The following is a 21,203-nucleotide window of genomic DNA, read 5'->3' as shown; positions in this document are numbered from 1 at the left end:
GCCCGGGTTCAAGCAATTCTCCTGCCTCAGCTTCTTGAGTAACTGGGACTATAGGTGTGCGCCGCCAGGTCCGGCTAATTTTTTTGTATTTTTAGTAGAGTCGGGGTTTTGTCATGTTGGCCAGGCTGGTCTCCAACTTCTGGCCTCAAGTGATCCACCCACCTCAGCCTCCCAAACTGCTAGGATTACAGGCATGAGCCACCACACCCGACCCCTTCTCAGTTTTATTTCTACTTCTTGACCACATCTGATGCTATTGATACTTTTCTTGAATTCTTTATCATCCTTGGTTTCTGTTCCATGATGTCATCCTGCTACTTCTCTCAACCATCTGACAACTCCACTGTTTTCACTGTTTTACCTCACATTTCTCAAGTCTTAGCTTAAACCCCAAGTTTCTCCACATTTTCTCTTTTGAGGAATACCCACCCCATTTCCTTTTTATCTGTCCTTTACTTATGACCCTGACATCTTTGTTTTTAGTGCTATTTTCTTCCCAGTGTTCTGGTTCTATTTTATAACATCAGGTTAGCAAAAATAAAAATATTTCCACAAGTCAATGCCAAGTATTGGTGATGAGGTAGAAAAATGGACTGCTCACACATTTCTGGTGGTGGTATAAGTTGGAATAACCAGTTTTCTTTTCTATTATTATCTTATATTAAATTAAACATTTTTAGAGCATGCTTCGGTTAGTGAGTTTGTTAAATAACTATTGGGGTAGCTGCTGCTATTTTTATCCGACTTGTTTGTATCTTTCTTTGTTTTGTGTTACTGTCTGCCTAGGGTTGCTTTATGCTGGAGACAAACTGGTAGAAGTGAACGGAATTTCAGTTGAGGGACTGGACCCTGAACAAGTGATCCATATTCTGGTAAATCTTTTTGCCTTTTTGTTCATGTCTTGGTGAAATGCCAAGGCTGAACTGGGTCCATCAAGCCCACATGTGTGCACTGGGATGTGCCAGGGACTCAAGTTCTCAGCAGCTTCCTCCATCCAGGCTCCCAGACCTTGTCTGTCACCCCTGTCGCTTGCTGACCTCCCTCCTCTACTCCGAGAAGTTCTGGTCCTGGCTGGGAAACTTCCCTTCCCAAGCTGCTCCTTCCTCCTTCAGCCTTGGGAAGACTGCCAGGGCCCCCAGCCCAGCTCCTTCATCACCTGGGTTGCTCCATTGGAAACTGAGCCTGGGGTGGACAGAGTGAGTCTTTGTAGGAGAGTCTGAACCTGAGCAAACCACTCCTTCCCCCACAAACACTTCTACAGCTGAAATGTTTAGCATCTTCCTCAAGGGCAGCTTTGGGGGAAGAAAGGAGTCACCAGACAGCAGCATATAGGGATGGGGACATCCTCGGTGACCCTGCCACTGTTCCTTGTGGTTGGAGTTAAGGATTGATAACCTGATCAATGAGCATTTGCTCTCTCTCAGGTTCCTATTCCTGCCCTTCCAGCCATTCTCTGAATGGCAGTTCAGCTGTTAATAACCATAGCAGCGTGCCCCTCCCACCTCCCCCATGCACAGCCCAGGTGTGGGGCCTGGGTTGATCACTGTATGGTATTGTGGATAGACCAGTGGTTCTCAAGCTGGGTCTCTGCTAGGATTTCATAGCAGTGACTTAGAGACTGAGGTGAGGAGTGGTGCTGTGAGACCAGCACCTAAATACTTCGTGAGCCACTGCTGCAAGGTTCTGTGTGGTATAGAAGGTGCTGCAAAGGAAGCTTGAAGTACTAGAAATCACACATACGCATGGCTTCTCCCACCTGGTACCAGCTGTGATATTGCTGGGACAGTGGGATTATGAAATTCCTGAGTACAAACAGGGTCTTAATCTCTAGATGTTTAATGCCTGTCACAGTGCATGTAACAGGGGAATTCTTCCTTCCCCCAGTCTGAGAGCTCCCTATTTCCACCATTAGTTTGGAAGGTTGTCAGTTCTCCCAGAAAACCTAGGAGCCTCTTCTTCCCCATCAGACTGGAGTATCTGGTGTAGAAACAGGCATTCAGGAAATGCTGACTGAGTAAGCGTATAAGGAGGGAAAGTCAGACAGAGATCCTTTCTCCGCAGGGACTGTGTGAAGAAAACCTTGCTGTATGGGGTGTTTCCGTTAGCAGTGTGGTAGTGGTGGTGGGGGGGGTGGTCCCTGGAAGAGGCCACCTCAGTCACAGAGCGGACCTATGGCTTTTAGCAGACCAGTGACCCCAGAGCCTCACAGCAGGGCAGATGCAGGGTAAATTACTTCCTAATTTCCATTTCTGGTTGGTGACAGTTAGCTGTAGAGCCCTTTGAAAGGCTCTTGGGCGAAGTCACCATTAGACCTGGACACATTCCACAGTAACTTTGTCTACTGAGCCCCAGTAACCCTGACAGCTCCATGATCTGTCATGCTTTCTCCTCTCTTATTTTCCAGGCCATGTCTCGAGGCACCATCATGTTCAAGGTGGTTCCAGTCTCTGACCCTCCTGTGAATAGCCAGAAGATGGTAAGAATTTACCGAGCCTTCAATCTCACACACAGTAAATCCCCCAAGTAACAGCAACTAAATATGTTGCATAATAATCCTATCCTTTGTACTGTGTTGGACATGGGTTCAAGACTGTGTTGGATATTTTTCAATACTGATGACCTGAAAAGCAAAACTGAGTAAATGAGTACAGTAGAAGAAGATGGGATACTGCTTATAACAGAATATCATTACATTGGGTAAAAAAAAAAAAAAGGAAAGAAAGAAAGAAGATGGGATACTAAGAAGCAAAGAAGCAACATCAAAAATGGTGAAAATTTGAGCCTCAACTTCAACAGGCTAAGAGATTCTGTTCCCAAAGATACCTTTTGTCATGGTACTTAGGCTCAGGAAGCAAGTTCTCTTTTTTGGTGAGAGTGGAGAGGAAAGTTAGGAGTAGCAGGTGGAGGAGTGGGAGAAATGGTTTTAAGTCACGATAGCCCATGTGCAAGGGTTCTTCTGATAGTGACATTATGCACCTGCCATCAGGTGTACGTTCGTGCCATGACTGAGTACTGGCCCCAGGAAGATCCCGACATCCCCTGCATGGACGCTGGATTGCCTTTCCAGAAGGGGGACATCCTCCAGATTGTGGACCAGAATGATGCCCTCTGGTGGCAGGCCCGAAAAATCTCAGACCCTGCCACCTGTGCTGGGCTTGTCCCTTCTAACCACCTTCTGAAGAGGTAAGGAACGTCATCACTCCTGGACTCAGGGCTGAACCATCAGGAAATAAAATGTTTTTCTCAGGCTTCTGTTACCACAGTTAAGATGAGATCAAGAGAGACAAACAGATGAATGAGCACACACACACCAGTTTATAAATCCAAATGTCAACTTATTGTTAAAACCCTAAGCATCTTAAATACCAAGGAAATGAGAATAATCATATCAGCTAGAAAACAGGGAAAAGTCTTAGGAAACAAAATTAAACAAAAAAAGTGCTATGGCCTGAATGTTTCTGTCCCCTCCAAAATTCATATGTTGAAACCTAATCCCAGATGCAATGGTATTAAGAGCTGGGCCTTTAAGAGGTGATTAGGTCATGAGCGCTGCCCTCATGAAGGGGATTAGTGGCCTTATAAAGGAGGCCTGGGGGAGCTTATTTGCCCCTTCCACCATGTGAGGACACAGCTAACAGGCGCCATCTATGAGGCACAGAATGGGCCCTCACCAGACACTGAATCCACTGGCTCCTCAATCTTGGACTTCCCTGCTTCCAGAACTAAGAGCAAATACATTTCTGTCATTTATAAGTGATCCAGTTTATGGTACTTCATTATAGCAACCTGCACAGGCTAAGACAAAAAAGGATTCATCTTTCAAGGCTGAGTTGAGACCTCAATTACTAAATTTCAACCCACCACCCTAACTTTATGCTGCTGAGGGTTGACAAGATACCAAGGGAGGGCATGCAAATAGAAAGAAGCAGTCCCAGGTGCAGCCACTGTTAAGAGATCAAGAAGAAAAAATGGAACCAGTAAAGGATATTGAGAAGGAAGGACCAATGAGGCAGGATGAAAATCAAGACTGTATGGGGCCCTCATCAGCTATACTACCTTCTGCTGAGAAGGCTGAGAATTGACCATTGGATTTAGCAGTATGAGGGTCATTAGTGATCTTAATAAAAGTAATTTCAGTGGAGGAATGGGGCCAAACTCCTTATCAGAGTGGGATTTGAAGAAATGGATGACAATAAGCATGGGAAACTCTTTAAGACATTTTGGGATAAAGCAGAGCAGAACAATGGAGAAATAGCTACAGGGGAGTGTGGAGTGGTGTGAGTGAAATGTTTAGATGGCGTAGTAATTCACCGAGAGGGAACATTTTGATGACATGGGAGAAAGAGAAGAGAATTGCTGTTGTCGAAGTCTTTGAGCAGGCAGAAGGAGATAAGCTTTAGTGTTCAAGAAGAGTGCTTGGCCTGGCCTAAGATCATAAGCAGCTCATCCATAGAAATGGTACTAGAGGGAAGGCCGAGTAAAGGGCACAGCTGAGAATGGAGCATATGTCGGGCACTGGTGGATGTTCTCTCCTGTTATTTTCTCAGTGAAATGAGAAGCCATAAGCAGAGAGCAGGGTGGGGAAGGAGACATTGGGAAAGAGAGATTAGAAAGCTTGAAAATTTTCCTTGAGAGTTGGAGAGCAAACAGATTAGGTGAAACAGCATGATCAGCATTAAGTGCCCTCTTAAAGTTAAGTTTGAAGTGCTTCTGGGGTTCGGGTCCAGATTAGACAGAGGATTGGATTTAACAGCAAATCAAGAGGGGGCCAAGGGAGAGATTATAAGGATGGAGTGTGACAGGTAAGCTGCTTAGGAGGGAGATGAGGAAATGAAGCAGGTGAGGATTGGTGAGAAGGAAGATCAATGGATCGCAGGTCTTTATGAGGTCAACAGCGCATTGGGGCTGGGAAGATGGGAGGTGTTGGTAGAAGAAAGGGTTGCTGGAAGTTAAAATGAAGGAGAGATTGCTGGTATTGCTACTGATGAGGTCTGGGGTATGACAGTGGGAGGCAGTGTCTGAGGTTGGATGAGGGAAAGGTCATTGGAAAAGAGGAGATCAAGCACCCAAGAGGCCAGGGTGCTGGAAGGGACATTTGTATGTGTGATAAAGTCATTGAGAACTGTGACAGCACACTGTTGAGACCTGGGAGCGAGCAGGTGTGAGCTGGTGATGGCTACCAGAAAAGTAGTGGGATGATGTTCAAAGCTGGGGCTCCTAGGGAAGAGGAAGAGTCATCTGGAAATGGCAGTGAGAAGCAGGGACACACCCCCCACCTCCAGGCCCAGTGGAAGGAAGGCACATCCACACAGTGATGTGCCGGAGCCATCTGACATGAGCCACCTCTTCACACATCCACATTCAGTGAAGTCAGGGTGGTAGTCTGAAATCAGCCACGGTGAGAGCATCAACACTGCAGAAACGGCAGAGGCTCCGAGTCAGGGCTGCCTTCCCCCAGAGCTCTTTCACCAGCACTCCACTGGGAGTGGGAGAGGAAGCATCCCCTCCTCTTGAAGGTTACAGGGGAAGCAGACCACAGGGAGAGTTCGGCTTCACTTAGAGCAAGAAGAAAAGGCTCAAAGAAGAGGCTGAAGTCTGAGAAAGTTTGGTGAAGATTTGCTGTGAGTTCCAGAGGGCGTGGGTGGGTGGCAGGGGTCTTATAGGGATTAAAGCACAGGGATAAGAGGTGACCTGAGCTAGGGGGCTGAAGGACATGAGCAGGGATAAAGGCCTAATGAGATTAGGTTTCAGGTCAGAAAGGGGTGAGGAGGGTCCAGTAGGGGTCTTGCAAGGAGCACACAGAACCCAATTATGGTTTTTTTGGGGGAGCACACAAATAAAGGATGGTAGGAAGTTCTCATGCTGCTTTGAGTCATTGCCACATGAAAACCTAATATGAAAATAAGAAATTAAACAATTTAATTTAGAAGCAATATGTCAATAGCAGAGTCTACACAAATGTCTTGTTGGGGATGGAATGATGGAAGGCACCTCGGGTTCTCCTGAATCTTATTCAGAAAACCAGGAGGCTCATCGGAGGACTGGAAGAGGGTGTTGAGACTAAACCCACTGTCACATCTGCACAAGAGTCCTGTCCCCAGTACAGGCAGATGTGGCTTTTGAGAAGTCAGTTTCTTAGAGCCTCAATAAATGAGGTCCTTGATATCTACAATTTTTCTGTCTTTCCACCTGTCCAACTTTACTATGAGTAACAATGAGCTGAGTATTTTTAAAAATATGGATTCCTGGGCTCTTCCCTTCCCTCCCTGAGGATCTGATTCAACAGATATGGACTGAGCCAGGAATCTGCATCTTCACCAAGCACCTCAGGCGCTCAGAGTAAGTGATACGAAGAGCAGCATTGTGCTTAGGAATAGTGAATGAGCACATAAAATACTTTTTGAGCTCTTTAGAAGAGTGACAGATTTGAATGCAAGTAGCTGGGGGGTTTTGTTTTTGTTTTGCTTGCTTTTACTTTTAACAGCTAGAAAATTACATCTGATTTTAGAAGACTGAGAAAGAGTGAGGAGAAAGGCTTCCCCAAAAAGGGCATATTGGTGAAAAATGATACCCATCTAAAGGAGTTTGGATGACTATATTATAAATTGGGCGAGTTAGATGCTGATGGTTTGTACCAGAGTAGCAAATATTTTTGGCAAGTGGACATGACTTTCCAGTGAGAGGCCCCATTCCTCTGGAGTTTCCTCCACAGGGAACACGTGAAGACTTATAGGATATCATTCTAGAAGAATAAAAAACCAGGACCTCCCAGAGGAGAAAGGCGAGGATGAAACCTTGTGAGGAAGCTGATAGAGAATGAGAGACACAGAGACAGAGATAGAGAGAGAGCAGACTACCAGATAAATTAACCATGGAGTAGCCAAGGGAAGGTACAGAAGGTTGAAAAACAGGAAACACAGATATTTAGAGAGCTCATCACCCAAATAGGCATCAAGAATCTTGGTTTCAGGCCTGCATGTGCTGTGAATTAAAGCACTTTAATTTTTAATTATGCAGAAAATATTTCTGGAAGAATGCACAAGGAACTGGGTGGAAGGAAGGGAAGAGGCCTTACTTTTTTTTTTTTTTTTTTTTTTTGAGACGGAGTCTTGCTCTGTCACCAGGCTGGAGTCCTCAATCTCAGCTCACTGCAGCCTCTGCCTCTCGGGTTCAAGTGATTCCCCCGCCTCAGCCTCTCGAGTAGTTGGAACTATAGGTGCGCGCCACCATGCACAGATAATTTGTTGTATTTTAGTTGAGATGGGGTTTCACCATGTTGGCCAGGATGGTCTCGATCTCCTGACCTCGTGATCCACCTGCCTTAGCCTCCCAAAGTGCTGGGATTACAAGTGTGAGCCACACTTGGCCTACTTTTTTATGCTGTGAAGATTTTTACTATGTGTATATGTTATCTCTTCATATAATTAATGAATCTGAATGCCCTGCCTGTCCATGCTAATTGAGTTTACAGTAAGGTTTCATGTATCATTTAGTCCTCACGATCCCTTAAATGCACTGAGCCCCATTTCATAAGTGGGGAACTAAGTTTCAGATGTTAGGAGATTTGTCCAAGATCCTAAGGAGGGGAAGCATGCCTGGAATCCAGGTCTTTTGAATCCATCACTTTGTAGATTACAGTGTAGATGCCTCCTGCTGCTAACTCTTCAACCTCCATCACATTGCCTGACTACCCTTGATTGTTTTTCTCATTTCTAAAGTGAGGAAGGTGGACCAAATTGGCCCTTTTTAAACTGCCTTGTGAATTAGAATCATATAGAGAGTTTGAGTTAAACATGCAGATGCCCTGGCTTTATCTCCAGAGAATCAGAGGCAGGAGATCTCAGAGGCCCAGATATCTGTATTTTAACAAAACCTCAGATGCATTCCAAAGTTTGAGAGATTAAATTAGAGCTTCTCACTTTTGACATAGATATGACTTATCTGGGCTCTTATTAAAATAGATATTCTCATTTGGAAGCTTTGTTGTGACTGAGATTTGCAGTTCTCACAAGTTCCCAGGTGAAGGTGATGCTGCAGTTCTGGAAATACAAAGAATGGAGCATCTTCAAGGTCTTCTCTTGCTCCAAACAGTGTTGAATAAAGAAGAAGGAAGAGAAACTTTGCTTAGAAAGTTGCTTTGAAGTAGGCAAGGCAAGGAAATGCTGCCCAAAGGAATTTCTGGGGGACCCAAGGGAAGAGGAACAAGTTAACAGAGGTTTCAGGTGCCAAGAAAAGGGGAAGACTTGCCCTGGAGCCCAGGGGTGATTCTAGAGATCAAAAAAGGAGCAGAGTCATCTAAAGAAACTGTAGAGAGCCTCTAACAGTCTGGGAGGGAAACCTGAACATGTCATGAGAATTTGAAGGAGACTGCAGAGACAGGCTAACATGCCTGAGAGGCAGCTTGCTACAGGTCATTTACTGAAACTCCATGTGCAAATTTGTGATCATGGGCAAGATTCTCACTCTTAGTCTTTGTTGTTCTGAAAAGATCCTGTGAGGCAGAAAAAGAGATGAGAGAGGCTATATGTTTGGAAAATGTATTTGACACTGTATTTGGAGAAGTGATTACCCTTTTCACTTGGGTAAGGCACCAGAATTCTAAGAAACATTCTGTTTGTGGTTGTCCTGGGACTTTTTCACCTGGGTTAACTGGGGTTGGCTTTTTGTATTTTGTTTTTTGTCTCACAGTTTTTGTTTTCCCCCAAAGGAAGCAACGGGAATTCTGGTGGTCTCAGCCATACCAGCCTCACACCTGCCTCAAATCAACCCTATGTGAGTATTGCAACTGCCCAACAGGCTTTTCCTGTTTGCTGCACAAATAAAGACCATGGCATTTCAGTAAAGAAGGGATCCAATTGATGTGAGGCTGGGCATGCCACAAGAAAGATACAGTTGTTATTCAAATCAATCTCCTTGAAGGCCCCTAGGTTAGGGGTTTTTAAATGGTAGTTTGGGAGGGGGAGTGGGGGTGGCTTTGCAATGAGTGCTTGCTGCTGATTGGTTGGATCGGAGATGAAATCACAGGGAGTTGAAGCTGTCCTCTTGCACTGAGTTGCTTCTGGGTGGAGTTACAGGAACCATTGGTTGGTGGGTCCAGATGGAGTCACAGGTCAGACATGCAAAAAAACCTAAAAAGATGTCACAAAAGGCCAATTTTAGGTTCTACAATAGTGATGTTATTTGCAGAAATTATTAGGGAAATTGCATATCTTATGACAGTCTACACCTTAGCAGAATTCAGGCTCCTCTCCTCCCACTAACCTGATAGTCTCTCATTAGCTTTATAAAGGCTGCTGAGTTTAAGTGGCTGCCAGTATTTTATTGATGATTTTCACATCATTGTTCATCAGGGATACTGGTCTGAAATTTTCTTTTTTTGTTGTATCTCTGCCAGAATTTGGTATCAGGATGATGCTGGCCTCATAACACAAGTTAGGGAGGAGTCCCTCTTTTTCTATTGTTTGGAATAGCTTCAGAAGGAATGGTACCAGCTCCTCTTTGTACCTCTGGTAGAATTCAGCTGTGAATCTGTTTGTTCCTGGGCTTTTTTTTTGGCTGGTAGGCTATTAATTACTGCCTCAGTTTCAGAACTTGTTATTGGTCTATTCAGGGATTCATCTTCTTTCTCTTTTAGTCTTGGGAGGGTGCATATGACCAAAAATTTATCCATTTCTTCTAGATTTTCTAGTTTATTTGCATACAGATGTTTTTAGTATTCTCCGCTGATAGTTTGTATTTCTGTGGGATCAGTGGTGACATCCCCTTTATTATTTTTTATTGTGTCTCTTTGATTCTTCTCTCTTTTCTTCTTTGTTAGTCTGGCTAGTGGTCTATCTATTTTATTAATCTTTTCAAAAAACCAGCTCCTGGATTCATTGACATTTTGAAGCGTTTTTTGATGTCTCTATCTCCTTCAGTTCTGCTCTGATCTTAGTTATTTATTGTCTTCTGCTAGCGTCTGAATTTGTTTGCTCCTGCTTCTCTAGTTCTTTTAATTGTGATGCCAGCGTGTCAATTTTAGATCTTTCTTGCTGTCTCCTGTGGGCATTTCGTGCTATAAATTTCCTTCTAAACACTGCTGCTGTAACTGTGTCCAAGAGATTCTGGTACATTGTGTCTTTGTTGTCATTGGTTTCAAAGAACTTATTTATTTCTGCCTTAATTTTGCTATTTATCTGGTAGTCATTCAGGAGCCAATTGTTCGGTTTCATTCAATTAGTTAGTTGTGTGGTTTTGAGTGAGTTTCTTTTTTTTTCTTTTAAAAAGTATTTTCTGTTTCTTTTTTTTTTAAACTGTACTTTAAGCTCTGGGGTTCATGTGCACATCCTGCAGGGTTGTTGCATAGATACACACATGACATAGTGGTTTGCAGTCTCCATCCCGTTGTTGCCTACATCAGGCATCAGGAGTGAGTTTCTTAATCCTGAGTTCTAATTTGATTGCACTGTGGTCTGAGGGACTGATTGTTATGATTTCTGTTCTTTGCATTTGCTGATGAGTGTTTTACCTCCAATTATGTGGTCAATTTTAGAATAGGTGAGCTGTTGTGCTGAGAAGAATGTATATTCTGTTGATTTGGGGTGGAGAGTTCTGTAGATGTCTATTAGGTCCACTTGATCCAGAGCTGAGTTCAAGTCTTGAATACCCTTGTTAATTTTCCATCTCATTAATCTGTCTAATATTGACAGTAGGGTGTTAAAGTCTCCCACTATTATTGTGTGGGAGTCTAAGTATCTTTGTAGATTCCTAAGAACTTGCTTTATGAATCTGAATGCTCCTGTATTGGGTGTATATATATTTAGGATAGTTAGCTCTTCTTGCTTTGATCCCTTTACCATTATATAATGCCCTTCTTTGTCTTTTTTTTTAATCTTTGTTGGTTTAAAGTCTGTTTTATCAGAGACTAGGATTGCAACCCCTGCTTTTTTTGGCTCTTCATTTGCTTGGTAAATCTTCTTCCATCCCTTTTTTTGAGCCTATGTTTGTCTTTGCACATGAGATGAGTCTCCTGAATACAGCACACTGCTGGATCTTGACTTTATTTAATTTGCCAGTCTGTGTCTTTTAATTGGTGCATTTAGCCCATTTACATTTAAGGTTAATATTGTTATCTGTGAATTTGATCCTGTCATTATGATACTAGCTGGTTATTTTGCCCATTAGTTGATGTAGTTTCTTCATAGTGTCTATGATCTTTACAATTTGGTATGTTTTTGCAGTGGCTGATACTGGTTTTTCCTTTCCATATTTAGTGCTTCCTTTAGGAGCTCTTGTAAGGCAGGTCTGGTGGTGACAAAATCTCTTAGCAGTTGCTTGTCCATGAAGGATTTTATTTCTCTTTTGCTTATGAAGCTTAGTTTGGCTGGATATGAAATTCCGGGTTGAAAATTCTTTTCTTTAGATTGTTGAATATTGGCTCCCACTCTCTTCTGGCTTATAGGGTTTCCGCACAGAGATCTGCTGTGAGTTTGATGGGCTTCCCTTTGTGGGTAACCTGACCATTTTCTCTGGCTGCCCTTAACATTTTTTCCTTCATTTCAGCCTTGGTGAATCTGATGATTATTTTTTTTCGGGTTGCTCTTCTCAAGGAGTATGTTTGTGGTGTTCTCTGTATTTTCTGAAATGGAATGTTGGCCTGCCTTGCTAGGCTGAGGACCTTCTCCTGGATGATATCCTGAAGTGTGTTTTCCAACTTGGTTCCATTCTCCCTGTCACTTTCAGGTACACCAATCAAACGTAGGTTTGGTCTTTTCACATAGTCCCAAATTTCTTGGAGGCTTTGTTCATCCATTTTCATTCTTTATTCTCTAATCTTGTCTTCACGGTTTATTAAGTTGATCTTCAATCTCTGATATCCTTTCTTCTGCTTGATCAGTTTGGCTATTAATACTCATGTTTGCTTCACGAAGTTTTTATGCTGTATTTTTCAGCCCCATCAGGTCGTTTATGTTCTTCTCTAAACTGGTTATTCTAGTTAGCAATTCCTCTAAGCTCTTTGCAAGGTTCTTGGCTTCCTTGCATTGGGTTAGAACATGCTTCTTTAGCTCAGAGGAATTTGTTATTACCCATCTTCTGAAGCCTGCTTCTGTCAATTTGTCAAACTTATTCTCTATCCAGTTTTGTTCCCTTGCTGGTGAGCCTTTTTGCGCTGTTTTTTTCTCTTCTTCGTGGATTTATCTACCTTTGGTCTTTAATGTTGGTGACCTTCAGATGGGGTTTTTGTGTGGACATCCTTTTTGTTGATGTTGATGCTATTCCTTTCTGTTTGTTAGTTTTCCTTCTAACTGTCAGGCCCCTCTGCTGCAGGTCTGCTGGAGTTTGCTGGAGGTCCACTCCAGACCCTGTTTGCCTGGGTATCACCAATGAGGCTGCAGAACAGCAAAGATTGCTGCTTGCTCCTTCCTCTGGAAGCTTTGTCCCAGAGGAACACCCACCAGATGCCAGCCAGAGCTCTCCTGTATGAGGTGTCTGTTGACCCCTGCTGGGAGGTGTCTCCCAGCCAGGAGGCACAGGGGTCAGGGACCCACTTGAGGAGGCAGTCTGTCCCCTAGCAGAGCTCCAGTGCTGTGCTGGGAGATCCACTGCTCTCTTCAGAGCCAGCAAGCAGGAACATTTAAGTGTAATGAAGCTGTGCCCACAGCCGCCCCTTCCCCCAGGTGTTCTGTCCCAGGGAGATGGAAGTTTTATTTATAAGCCCCTGACTGGGGCTGCTGCCTTTATTTCAGAGATGCCCCGGCCAGAGAGGAGAAATCAGCCTGGCTACAGTGGCTTTGCCGAGCTGTAGTGGGCTCCCCCCAGTTCAGACTTCCTAGTAGCTTTGTTTACACTGTGAGGGGAAAGCCACATACTCAAGCCTCAGCAATGGCGGATGCCCCTCCCCCCACCAAGCTCGAGCATCCCAGGTCAACTTCAGACTACTGTGCTGGCAGTGAGAATTTCAAGCCAGTGGATCTTAGCTTGCTGGGCTCTGTGTGGGTGGGATCCTCTGAGCTAGACCACTGGCTCCCTGGCTTTAGCTCCCTTTCCAGGGGAGTGAATGGTTCTCTCTTGCTTGTGTTCCAGGTGCCCCTGGGGCATGAAAAAAAAAAACTGCAGCTAGCTTGGTGTCTGCCCAAACGGCTGCCCAGTTTTGTGCTTGAAACCCAGGGCCCTGGTGGTATAGGCACCCGAGGGAATCTCCTGGTCTGCGGGTTGTGACAACCGTGGGAAAAGCATAGTATCTGGGCCGGAGTGCACCATCCCTCACATCACAGTCCCTCTCAGCTTCCCTTGGTTAGGGGAGGGAGTTTCTGGACTCCTTGTGCTTCCCAGGTGAGGCGATGCCCCACCCTGCTTTGGCTCACTCTCTGTGGTCTGCACCCATTGTCTAATCAGTCCCAGTGAGATGAGTCGGGTACCTCAGTTGGAAATACAGAAATCACCTGCCTTCTGCATTGATCTTGCTAGGAGCTGCAGACCAGGGCTGTTCCTATTCGGTCATCTTGACAGCCACTTAATATCTTATCAGAAACATTTTTCATTACACAATCTTCATAGTGATATTTTAGTTACTTCTTCCACGTTTTGAAATAGTTTTTTTTTTTAAACCAAACTTTCTATTTATCAAAGGCACATGAAAATGTTAATTACAGTTTCTAATTAGCATCTGATAATTACCTGTAGTGTAACCTCTGGTTTGGATTTAATTTGCTTGTGTGGACTGTGTGATTTATATCAGACTTTCTAGAAGTCCATGCTGAAAATAGTTTGCAACACTGTATTATTATCCTTACAAATCTCTAGGTCCATGAGCCTCAGGGTTGGAGCCACTGACTTAAAGGGTCCCCTCTCTCATGGAATGTTTCTGATAGACATAATTATTTTCTCAATGACTAAAAAGATCATTTCTTTTCAACTATTGTAGATGATCCTACAATTAATATTATTTTGTATGTTTCTGCTCTGCCTAAATCTTATGATATCCTCCTCTCCACCAAAAACTATTAGGGGCAGACTACTGAGCCCAAAGGAATAGGGAATTTTATTAATCAAGTGTTACTGATGTTAGTTTGCAGATGGTTATTAAAAAGTTATTTACTAAGGTACACTTATAGTTGTCTTCCCTCTCTTTCCCTTCCTCCCTCCCTCCCTTCTTCCCTCCATCTCTCTGTCTTCTTTCCTTCCTCCCATTCAAAATTTGGGTTCCTAAAATATGCTGAACTAAGCATGTTAATTCAGAAATTCATAGAATGCTACCCTTGTAGAGCTAGCTGGGACGGAAAAGGGTGGCGTTTACCAGAAGCAAGTAGATCCCCATTTCCTACAAGGCTCACAAACGTATCAATTTTATGAGGTATTCATTTATCATTTTATTACTAAATCTTCCCTGAATTTCTAGAGAATACACCCAGAATACTAATTAGAATAATTTTTGCACAGTACATTTCTTATTGTAAATTAATCTGAGAACTATAGCACAGATATTGTTTTCTTTTTTCCTCCCCTGCTTCAATCATTTGCTTGTACTCAGCAATTTCTATGGAAGAAGGTAAGAAATAGTATTTGGGGAAAAAACTCTCATCTCCGAAGTCTTTTAGAAATTTCTTGTAGTTAGAAAAATTCACATTAATTCAGTTCAGCTATTTATTAAGCTCTTCCTATATAACTAGTGGTGTGATAGTCATTGACATCTTAATTTACAAAAATATGTCATTTAAAGATATGTATGCAAAGTATAATTGTCCTGACACTGAGAGGAATAAAGAAAAGAGAAGTAACATTTACGTGTATCTCCAGAGTTTAGCATAGCATATGGAAATAACTCAATAAAAGCTGTGAAACTGATGAGATGTTTTGTTTCAACTGCATTATACACATTACCTAACAATAACATCATAGTGAAATTGTTATTATTATTCCCATTTTATGGATGAAAAGATTGACATTCAGAGAAGGTAAGAACAGTTGTCAGTAGTTGTAAACAGTGTAGTCTGGATTCAAGATTCCATCTGTCTAAAAGGCCCTGCATTAGGGAACAAATGGGACCTTCAGGTACTAGTCTTTCCCCTTCTCCATGCCCAACCATCTGAATGACTCATTTTGATGATGCGCTCTCTCTCTCTCTCTCTCTCTCTCTCACACACACACACACACACACACACACACACACACACACGTATGCAACAAAGCAAGATGCTGTCTGCTTCCAGAGAGGGAAAAGAAGAGGTGTCCCCTTAGCCACCAGTACCCACATGTCATCCTTGAATTTGGAAAGGGAAACCAGAGAACTGCAGAATGACTTTTGAAGGCTGATCTATGAGTATAAGGCTCCAATCTGTGTCCCCACAAAACAAAAAAGCTATATGACACAGGAAGACAAGAGCAGAAGGAGAGGGAGAGGGGGACAAGTCGAGGGTGCCTGCTTCTAGTTTGTCTACTCAGGGTCACATTACAGGCTCCACTGTTATGAGTTGTGAAGGGGAGCTTGGACATGGCCCTTGAGGGGAAGGGGTGTTGGGAACTCTATGGTCTTGGTGGGTGATAAGGCCACTGGCTTAGCTTTGAGCTTCCATAATAAGATACCACAGACTAAGTGGTTTAAACAACAGATATTTATTTTCTCACAGTTCTGGAGGCTGAAGTCTCAGATTAAGATTCCACCAGGGTTGGTTTCTGGTGAAGCCTCTCTTCCTGGCTTGCGGACGGCCACCCTCTTGCTGTGTGCTCATGTGGTGTTGCCTCTGTGCATGCTTAGAGGGAGATGAGGTGGGGGAGAGAGAGAAGAGAGAGAGAGAGATTGATTTGGTGTGTTTTCTTCCTATAAGGCCACCAGTTCTATCAAATTAAGGCTGCAACCATATGACCTCATTTAATCTTAATTACCTCCTTAAAGGCCCTATCTCTAAATACAGCCATACTGAGAGGGCAAGGGCTTCAACATATGAATATTGGGGGGAACACAATTCAGTATATTATCCTAGCTGATAATGTGGAATTATTGATTTGAACCCTTCCAAGCTGGGTTCAGATCATGCTGTGGAGAGTTTTGAGAATTAGGATTAGTAGTTTTTAATGTTATATTCATTTATTCTCTTACACATACTTCAGGTAAAGGTAAAGAGAGCTCACATTTATTATTTACCATATGCCTGAGCATTTCATGCATTTTCTCCGTCCTAGCCTATATGGTAGGTACTATTACTATCCTCATTTGCAGCTGAAGAACAGGGGCTTAGAGATCAACTAATTTGTGCAGCATTCAAAAGCCTATGGCTATACATTTTTAACCATTTAATGTTACATAGCCTCCCATGTCATACATTTTCATTTAATGCAGAGCCCCTTTTACCTCTCCAAGTGAGCATTAGTTGTAAAAGTAACTTTATCATAAGGTGGCCTGAGTTTTATTGACATACATAGTTTTATTTTTATTTTATGAGTTTTATTGACATACATAGGGATTTTTTGTTTTTTTTTTTTTTTGAGATGGAATTTCATTCCTGTTGCCCAGCCTGCAGTGCAATGGAGCTATCTCAATTCACTGCAACCTCCGCCTCCCAGGTTCAAGCCATTCTCCTTCCTCAGGCTCCCTGGTAACTGGGATTACAGGCATGCATTACCACGCCCGATTAAGTTTTGTATTGTTAGTAGAGATGGGGCTTCACCATGTTGGTCAGGCTGGTCTGGAACTCCTGACATCAGATGATCTGCCCACCTCAACCTCCCAAAGTGCTGGGATTACAGGCGTGAGCCACCATGCCTGGCTGGGAATTTTGTTTTTAATACAGACACATTTTAAGTTCTATTTCTCCCTTTCTATACTCTTTTATAGAAGATGACATGAAGATTGACGAGAAATGTGTGGAAGCAGGTAATATTTTCTCTTGATTGCTTTGCAGTTAGAAAAAATATGAAGCATGTCAATTACAGATTATCTGAAGCAGAGGTGTCCAAAGGGCCATGGGCCTTTCCTCTGGGAGAAGTGTGTAAAATGACCCTCCACCCCCATCTTTCTTCTGTAGTTCTGGCACTTGGAAGGAGAAGCTGTGGCAATGTCTCCAGGTTCCCACCAATGTACTAGAAAATGTCCTAGAAAGCAGTGCTTTGAAAATGATCTCAGGAACACTTAGGAACCCTCAGTGTGTCAGATGGCAGAACACTTGGAAACCTCTGCTCTTTGGGAAATACCATAAAATATTTGCAGTATCAAATTTTTAAAGAGCAATATATATTTTGTTATTAAGTTTGATGCCATCTTCTGGTAGATTCTAGTATAGATAGTAGGTTCCAAAATTATGAGACATGCATGAAAGCTTTTACATTTCTATTCTTTAACTGTTTTGTAAATTGGGAAAAGATTTTTCAAATTTAGTGGCAGAACTAAGACTGGCTGAAGAATCACTAGGATTTTGTCGGGACACTAGTTGGAGAACTTTAGTCTGACAGGTGCATCTGCCTTTGCTTTATGGGCTAGTCTAGTTTTTAGAAGTGAAAGAGCAATATAAAATTTTAAAACAGTGGGCATTTCAATGATTCACATATATTTTCTAGAACAACTGCAGAATACTGCTGACATTATGTTTATTTTACCAAGTACACATTGTTTGTTAAACTTGCAGTAATATTCATTTCCTTTCTATAATTTTCATTACAATTTTATCAGGTAGTATATTCACATAGTTCAAAATTTTAAAGCTACAAAGGTATATTCAGTAAGAAGTTCCTCTCTTTCCCTGTTCTCTTACTCAGGTTTATTTCTTGGGGAAATAAATGTTAATAGTTTCTTCAGTATCACCCCAGACATAATTCTGTGCACACAAAAGCAATGATGTATACATCTCTCTTCTTTCCCTCATCATTCCCATCTTTTCTCTTTCTTTCCCTAATCCAAATGCACAAACCCTTTGATGGCATAAAATGCACACACTGTTCTGTTCCTGGCTTTTCTAATTTAACATTCCATATCTTGGAGGTGATTCTTAGCACATAAAGAGCCTCAGTCTTTAATTTTTTTTAACAGCTTACTGTTTACTTATACAATCATTTATTTGTAGGCATTTGTGTTTGTCCATTTGTTTCTATATAAACAGTGTTACAATGAATTGCTTCATAACTATATCATTTCACATGTGTGAGAATACCTTAGATGCAGCATTGCCTGATCCAAGGATGCATGCACTGGTAATGTTGCCATATATTTCAAATTGCCCTCCATATACTTTCTTATTTCTTAATCCTTCATCTTTTTTAAAAATGCAAACAAGAGTTGTTTTAACTAATGAGGAATTTGTTTATCTCACATCCTTCTCAGTCACCTGATCAAGCCTACTCAGCCAAGCTATTCCTGTGCTCACTCTCTCCTTTTGTGGGTGCCCTACTCTTCAGGCAGGATGCACCCCTCCCACATCTGCAAGCCCTCTGCAGCAAAGCTGAGTAGGATCCAACAATCTATAGGGGTTTCCACTTTTCCCTTTCCCCTGAGCTTCTTTTACATTTTGTTTTATTTATCCTCCATTATTTTATTTATTTATTTTAAGCTCTGCTGCACCTCTGACTGTCAACATGGCTCAACTGCTGAATACCATGTCCTTCATTTAAAGTTTATATATGCCATAGAGACACCATCGATTTGATCTTGATTTAGGAAAAAAACTTAAAAGGTGGTGTATGGGCAGAAGTAGGGGCCAGAGAATTAGACTTAAAATATAGACTCAGTTTAGATGGTCATGTAATAACATTTTTGGTTTTTGCCTCCATGGAAAATCATAGATGAAGAAACATTTGAATCTGGTAAGTAAAAAAAATGAATATTTGGTATTGATTTTTAAATGTATATTCCACATTTTGATACAATTTAGATACATATTTAGCGTTATAATAATAGGTTAAATATATCAACAGCAAAAACATTAAAAAGTAACTACATGTATCCCACATCATGTTGTCAACCTCAAATATACATTATAAATCTTGTTTTATTTTAAATTTTTTTGAGATGAGGTTTCTCTGTCACTGAAGCTGGAGTGCAATGGTGTGATCGTGGCTCACTGCAGCCTCGAACTCCTAAGCTCAAGTGATCCTCCCACCTCAGCCTTTCAAATAGCTGGAACTATAGGCATATAGCATCACACCTGGCTAATTTATTTATTTATTTATTTTGAGACAGAGTCTCACTCTGTTGTCCAAGCTGAGGTGCAAGTGGGATGATCATAGCTCACTGCAGCCTTGACTTCCTCGGCTCAGGTGATCCTCCCACTTCAGCCTCCCAATTTGCTGGGACTACAGTCCCATGCCACCATACATGGCTAATTTTTAATTTTTTTGTAGAAACAGGGTCTCACTGTGTTGCCAGCCTTGTCTCCAACTCCAGGCCTCAAGTGATTCTCCCACCTTGACCTCTCAAAGTGAGCCACCATGCCTGGTCCCAATAAAATGTATTTTTAAAAATACAGCCACAGTGCAGTTGTGAGATGTAGATTTTACCTTAGCCGGTACTTCTCATAGGGCTAGTACTGTCCCTGATGTGGCATTTCTGAACTCTATGGGAGCATTTTTTTTTTAATTGCCACACTGATTGAGGATACTCCTGGGCTTTGACTGGTATCTCTTTACCCACATATCTTCTGAATGTCCTGCTGGACAAAACTCATTATAAATATAAAAGGGTCAATCTTTAACACACAAAAAGTTTTCATAAGATTTAGCATAAGAAGCACAGTGGTTTAGAAGATGGTCATTATGGAAGGAGACATTCAAACAGAATGCAGACATTGCATTGTAATTATTGAATGATTTATTCCACGTATCCTGTCTGATATTGCTAGTAAATAAACCAGAAAGTAGGACATCTATACTGAATTTTCTTTTTCTTTAATATATTATTTGTTATTATTGATCACATATGGCAAGTGTCTGTCCCTCAAAATAATGTTGACATTATTAAAAACAAAATAGGCCCCACAGAATTTTACTTTTAAGCTGGAGTGCAGTGGTGCGATATGGGCTTACCGCAATCTCCGCCTGTCAGGTTCAGGTGATTCTCGTGCCTCAGCCTTTTGAGTAGCTGGGATTACAGGTGTGCACCACCACACCCAGCTAATTTTTGCATTTTTAGTAGAGACAGGTTTTCATGTTGCTCAGGCTGGTATCAAACTCCTAGCCTCAGGTGATTCGCCTGCCTGAGCCTCCCAAAGTGCTGGGATTACAGGCATGAGCCATTGCGCCTGGGCTGATATATATACTTTTAAAACATAAATTATTTCCTTTTAAATGTTCCTTTATATTACAGCTGGAGCATTGTATTGATTTTTTAAATTACATTTGTGGTATATTACACTATCTATGAATTTCCTTTCATAAAAGAGAGGTTGTTACAAATATTGGTTATAAAAAAAGACACCATTGAGACTGATGAGTCGTGAACCACTTTTCTAAATTATTTACATTTATGTTGTTTTGAAATTTCCTATTTTCCATTAGACGGTTGGCCTGTTAGGAATAACTTAATTGATTATTTATACTTGCTCAGTGTATGGAATTGGCTTAGTTTTTAATTCCTCTAGCTTATTCTCATCCTTCTTTGTTCTGTCTATCTGGAAAACACTCCACCCCATTCAAAGGCTGTGATTGAGGCTGGGGAGTTTGGGAGTCTGTGGGTAAGACCATGGACTCCAGCTAGATCAGTTTGAACCCTGGGTTCATTACTCACTAACTGCGGGTTCTCTGTCTCTTAACCTCTCTGCCCTTCAGGTTCCCCATATCTAAAATGGGATCAATAGCTTATATGAGTAAAGTGCTTAGAACAGTGCCTAGCATACAGGAAGTGCTACACGAGTGTTAGTGGGTGTTATTATTGTGAAATCTTGTTCCTTGCATGAGTCAGCAGCTAGTTTTTTCAGAGCAGCACTGCAGAGGGAGGTGCCTACTGTAAAGCACCCTTTGTGGACTCCCCTTGGCTGAAAAAGTTACAGTAATATGTTCTGAACCCAGCTTTCTTAGGAGCTCGGTTAAGGAACAAATAGCACCCAGCTGGCATATTTTCTAAGCGAAGGACCCTTGGCTTCATTCCGTGACGCTTAACTCTGTTACTTAGACCGCTTAGTAAGCAATTAAGGTTATTCAGTTTCGGTCTCTAGTCTGAATGAAGTATAATGTGACTTCCTTGAATTTCTTCAGGAGGTGATGTGGTGATGATATCGTTTATTTAATCAGAAACACCATAAAAA

The 21,203-nt window shown here is 42.1% G+C and overlaps 1 protein-coding gene across 6 annotated transcripts in view; it reads left to right on the top strand.

The window, feature by feature from the left end:
- MPP4 (membrane palmitoylated protein 4) overlaps positions 1-21,203 on the top strand; it is a 53,556-nt gene that overhangs the window by 16,111 nt on the left and 16,242 nt on the right. For 4 of the 6 annotated variants that reach the window (XM_037734833.1, XM_037734831.1, XM_037734829.1 and 1 more), the window contains 7 exons: positions 787-872; positions 2,405-2,476; positions 2,987-3,183; positions 8,708-8,772; positions 14,510-14,527; positions 16,811-16,849; positions 18,748-18,768. In XM_037734833.1, coding sequence (XP_037590761.1) covers positions 787-872; positions 2,405-2,476; positions 2,987-3,183; positions 8,708-8,772; positions 14,510-14,527; positions 16,811-16,849; positions 18,748-18,768 — 498 coding nt within the window. The remainder of the gene's footprint in view (positions 1-786; positions 873-2,404; positions 2,477-2,986; positions 3,184-8,707; positions 8,773-14,509; positions 14,528-16,810; positions 16,850-18,747; positions 18,769-21,203) is intronic. The other 2 variants (XM_037734832.1, XM_037734830.1) reach the window with 1 other exon arrangement.

Source organism: Cebus imitator, unplaced genomic scaffold, assembly GCF_001604975.1.
Source record: "Cebus imitator isolate Cc_AM_T3 unplaced genomic scaffold, Cebus_imitator-1.0 Scaffold671, whole genome shotgun sequence".
Taxonomy (NCBI): Eukaryota; Metazoa; Chordata; class Mammalia; order Primates; family Cebidae; genus Cebus; species Cebus imitator.
The sequence above is the reverse complement of the archived record's forward strand: the minus strand, read 5'-3'. Positions and strand labels throughout refer to the sequence as shown.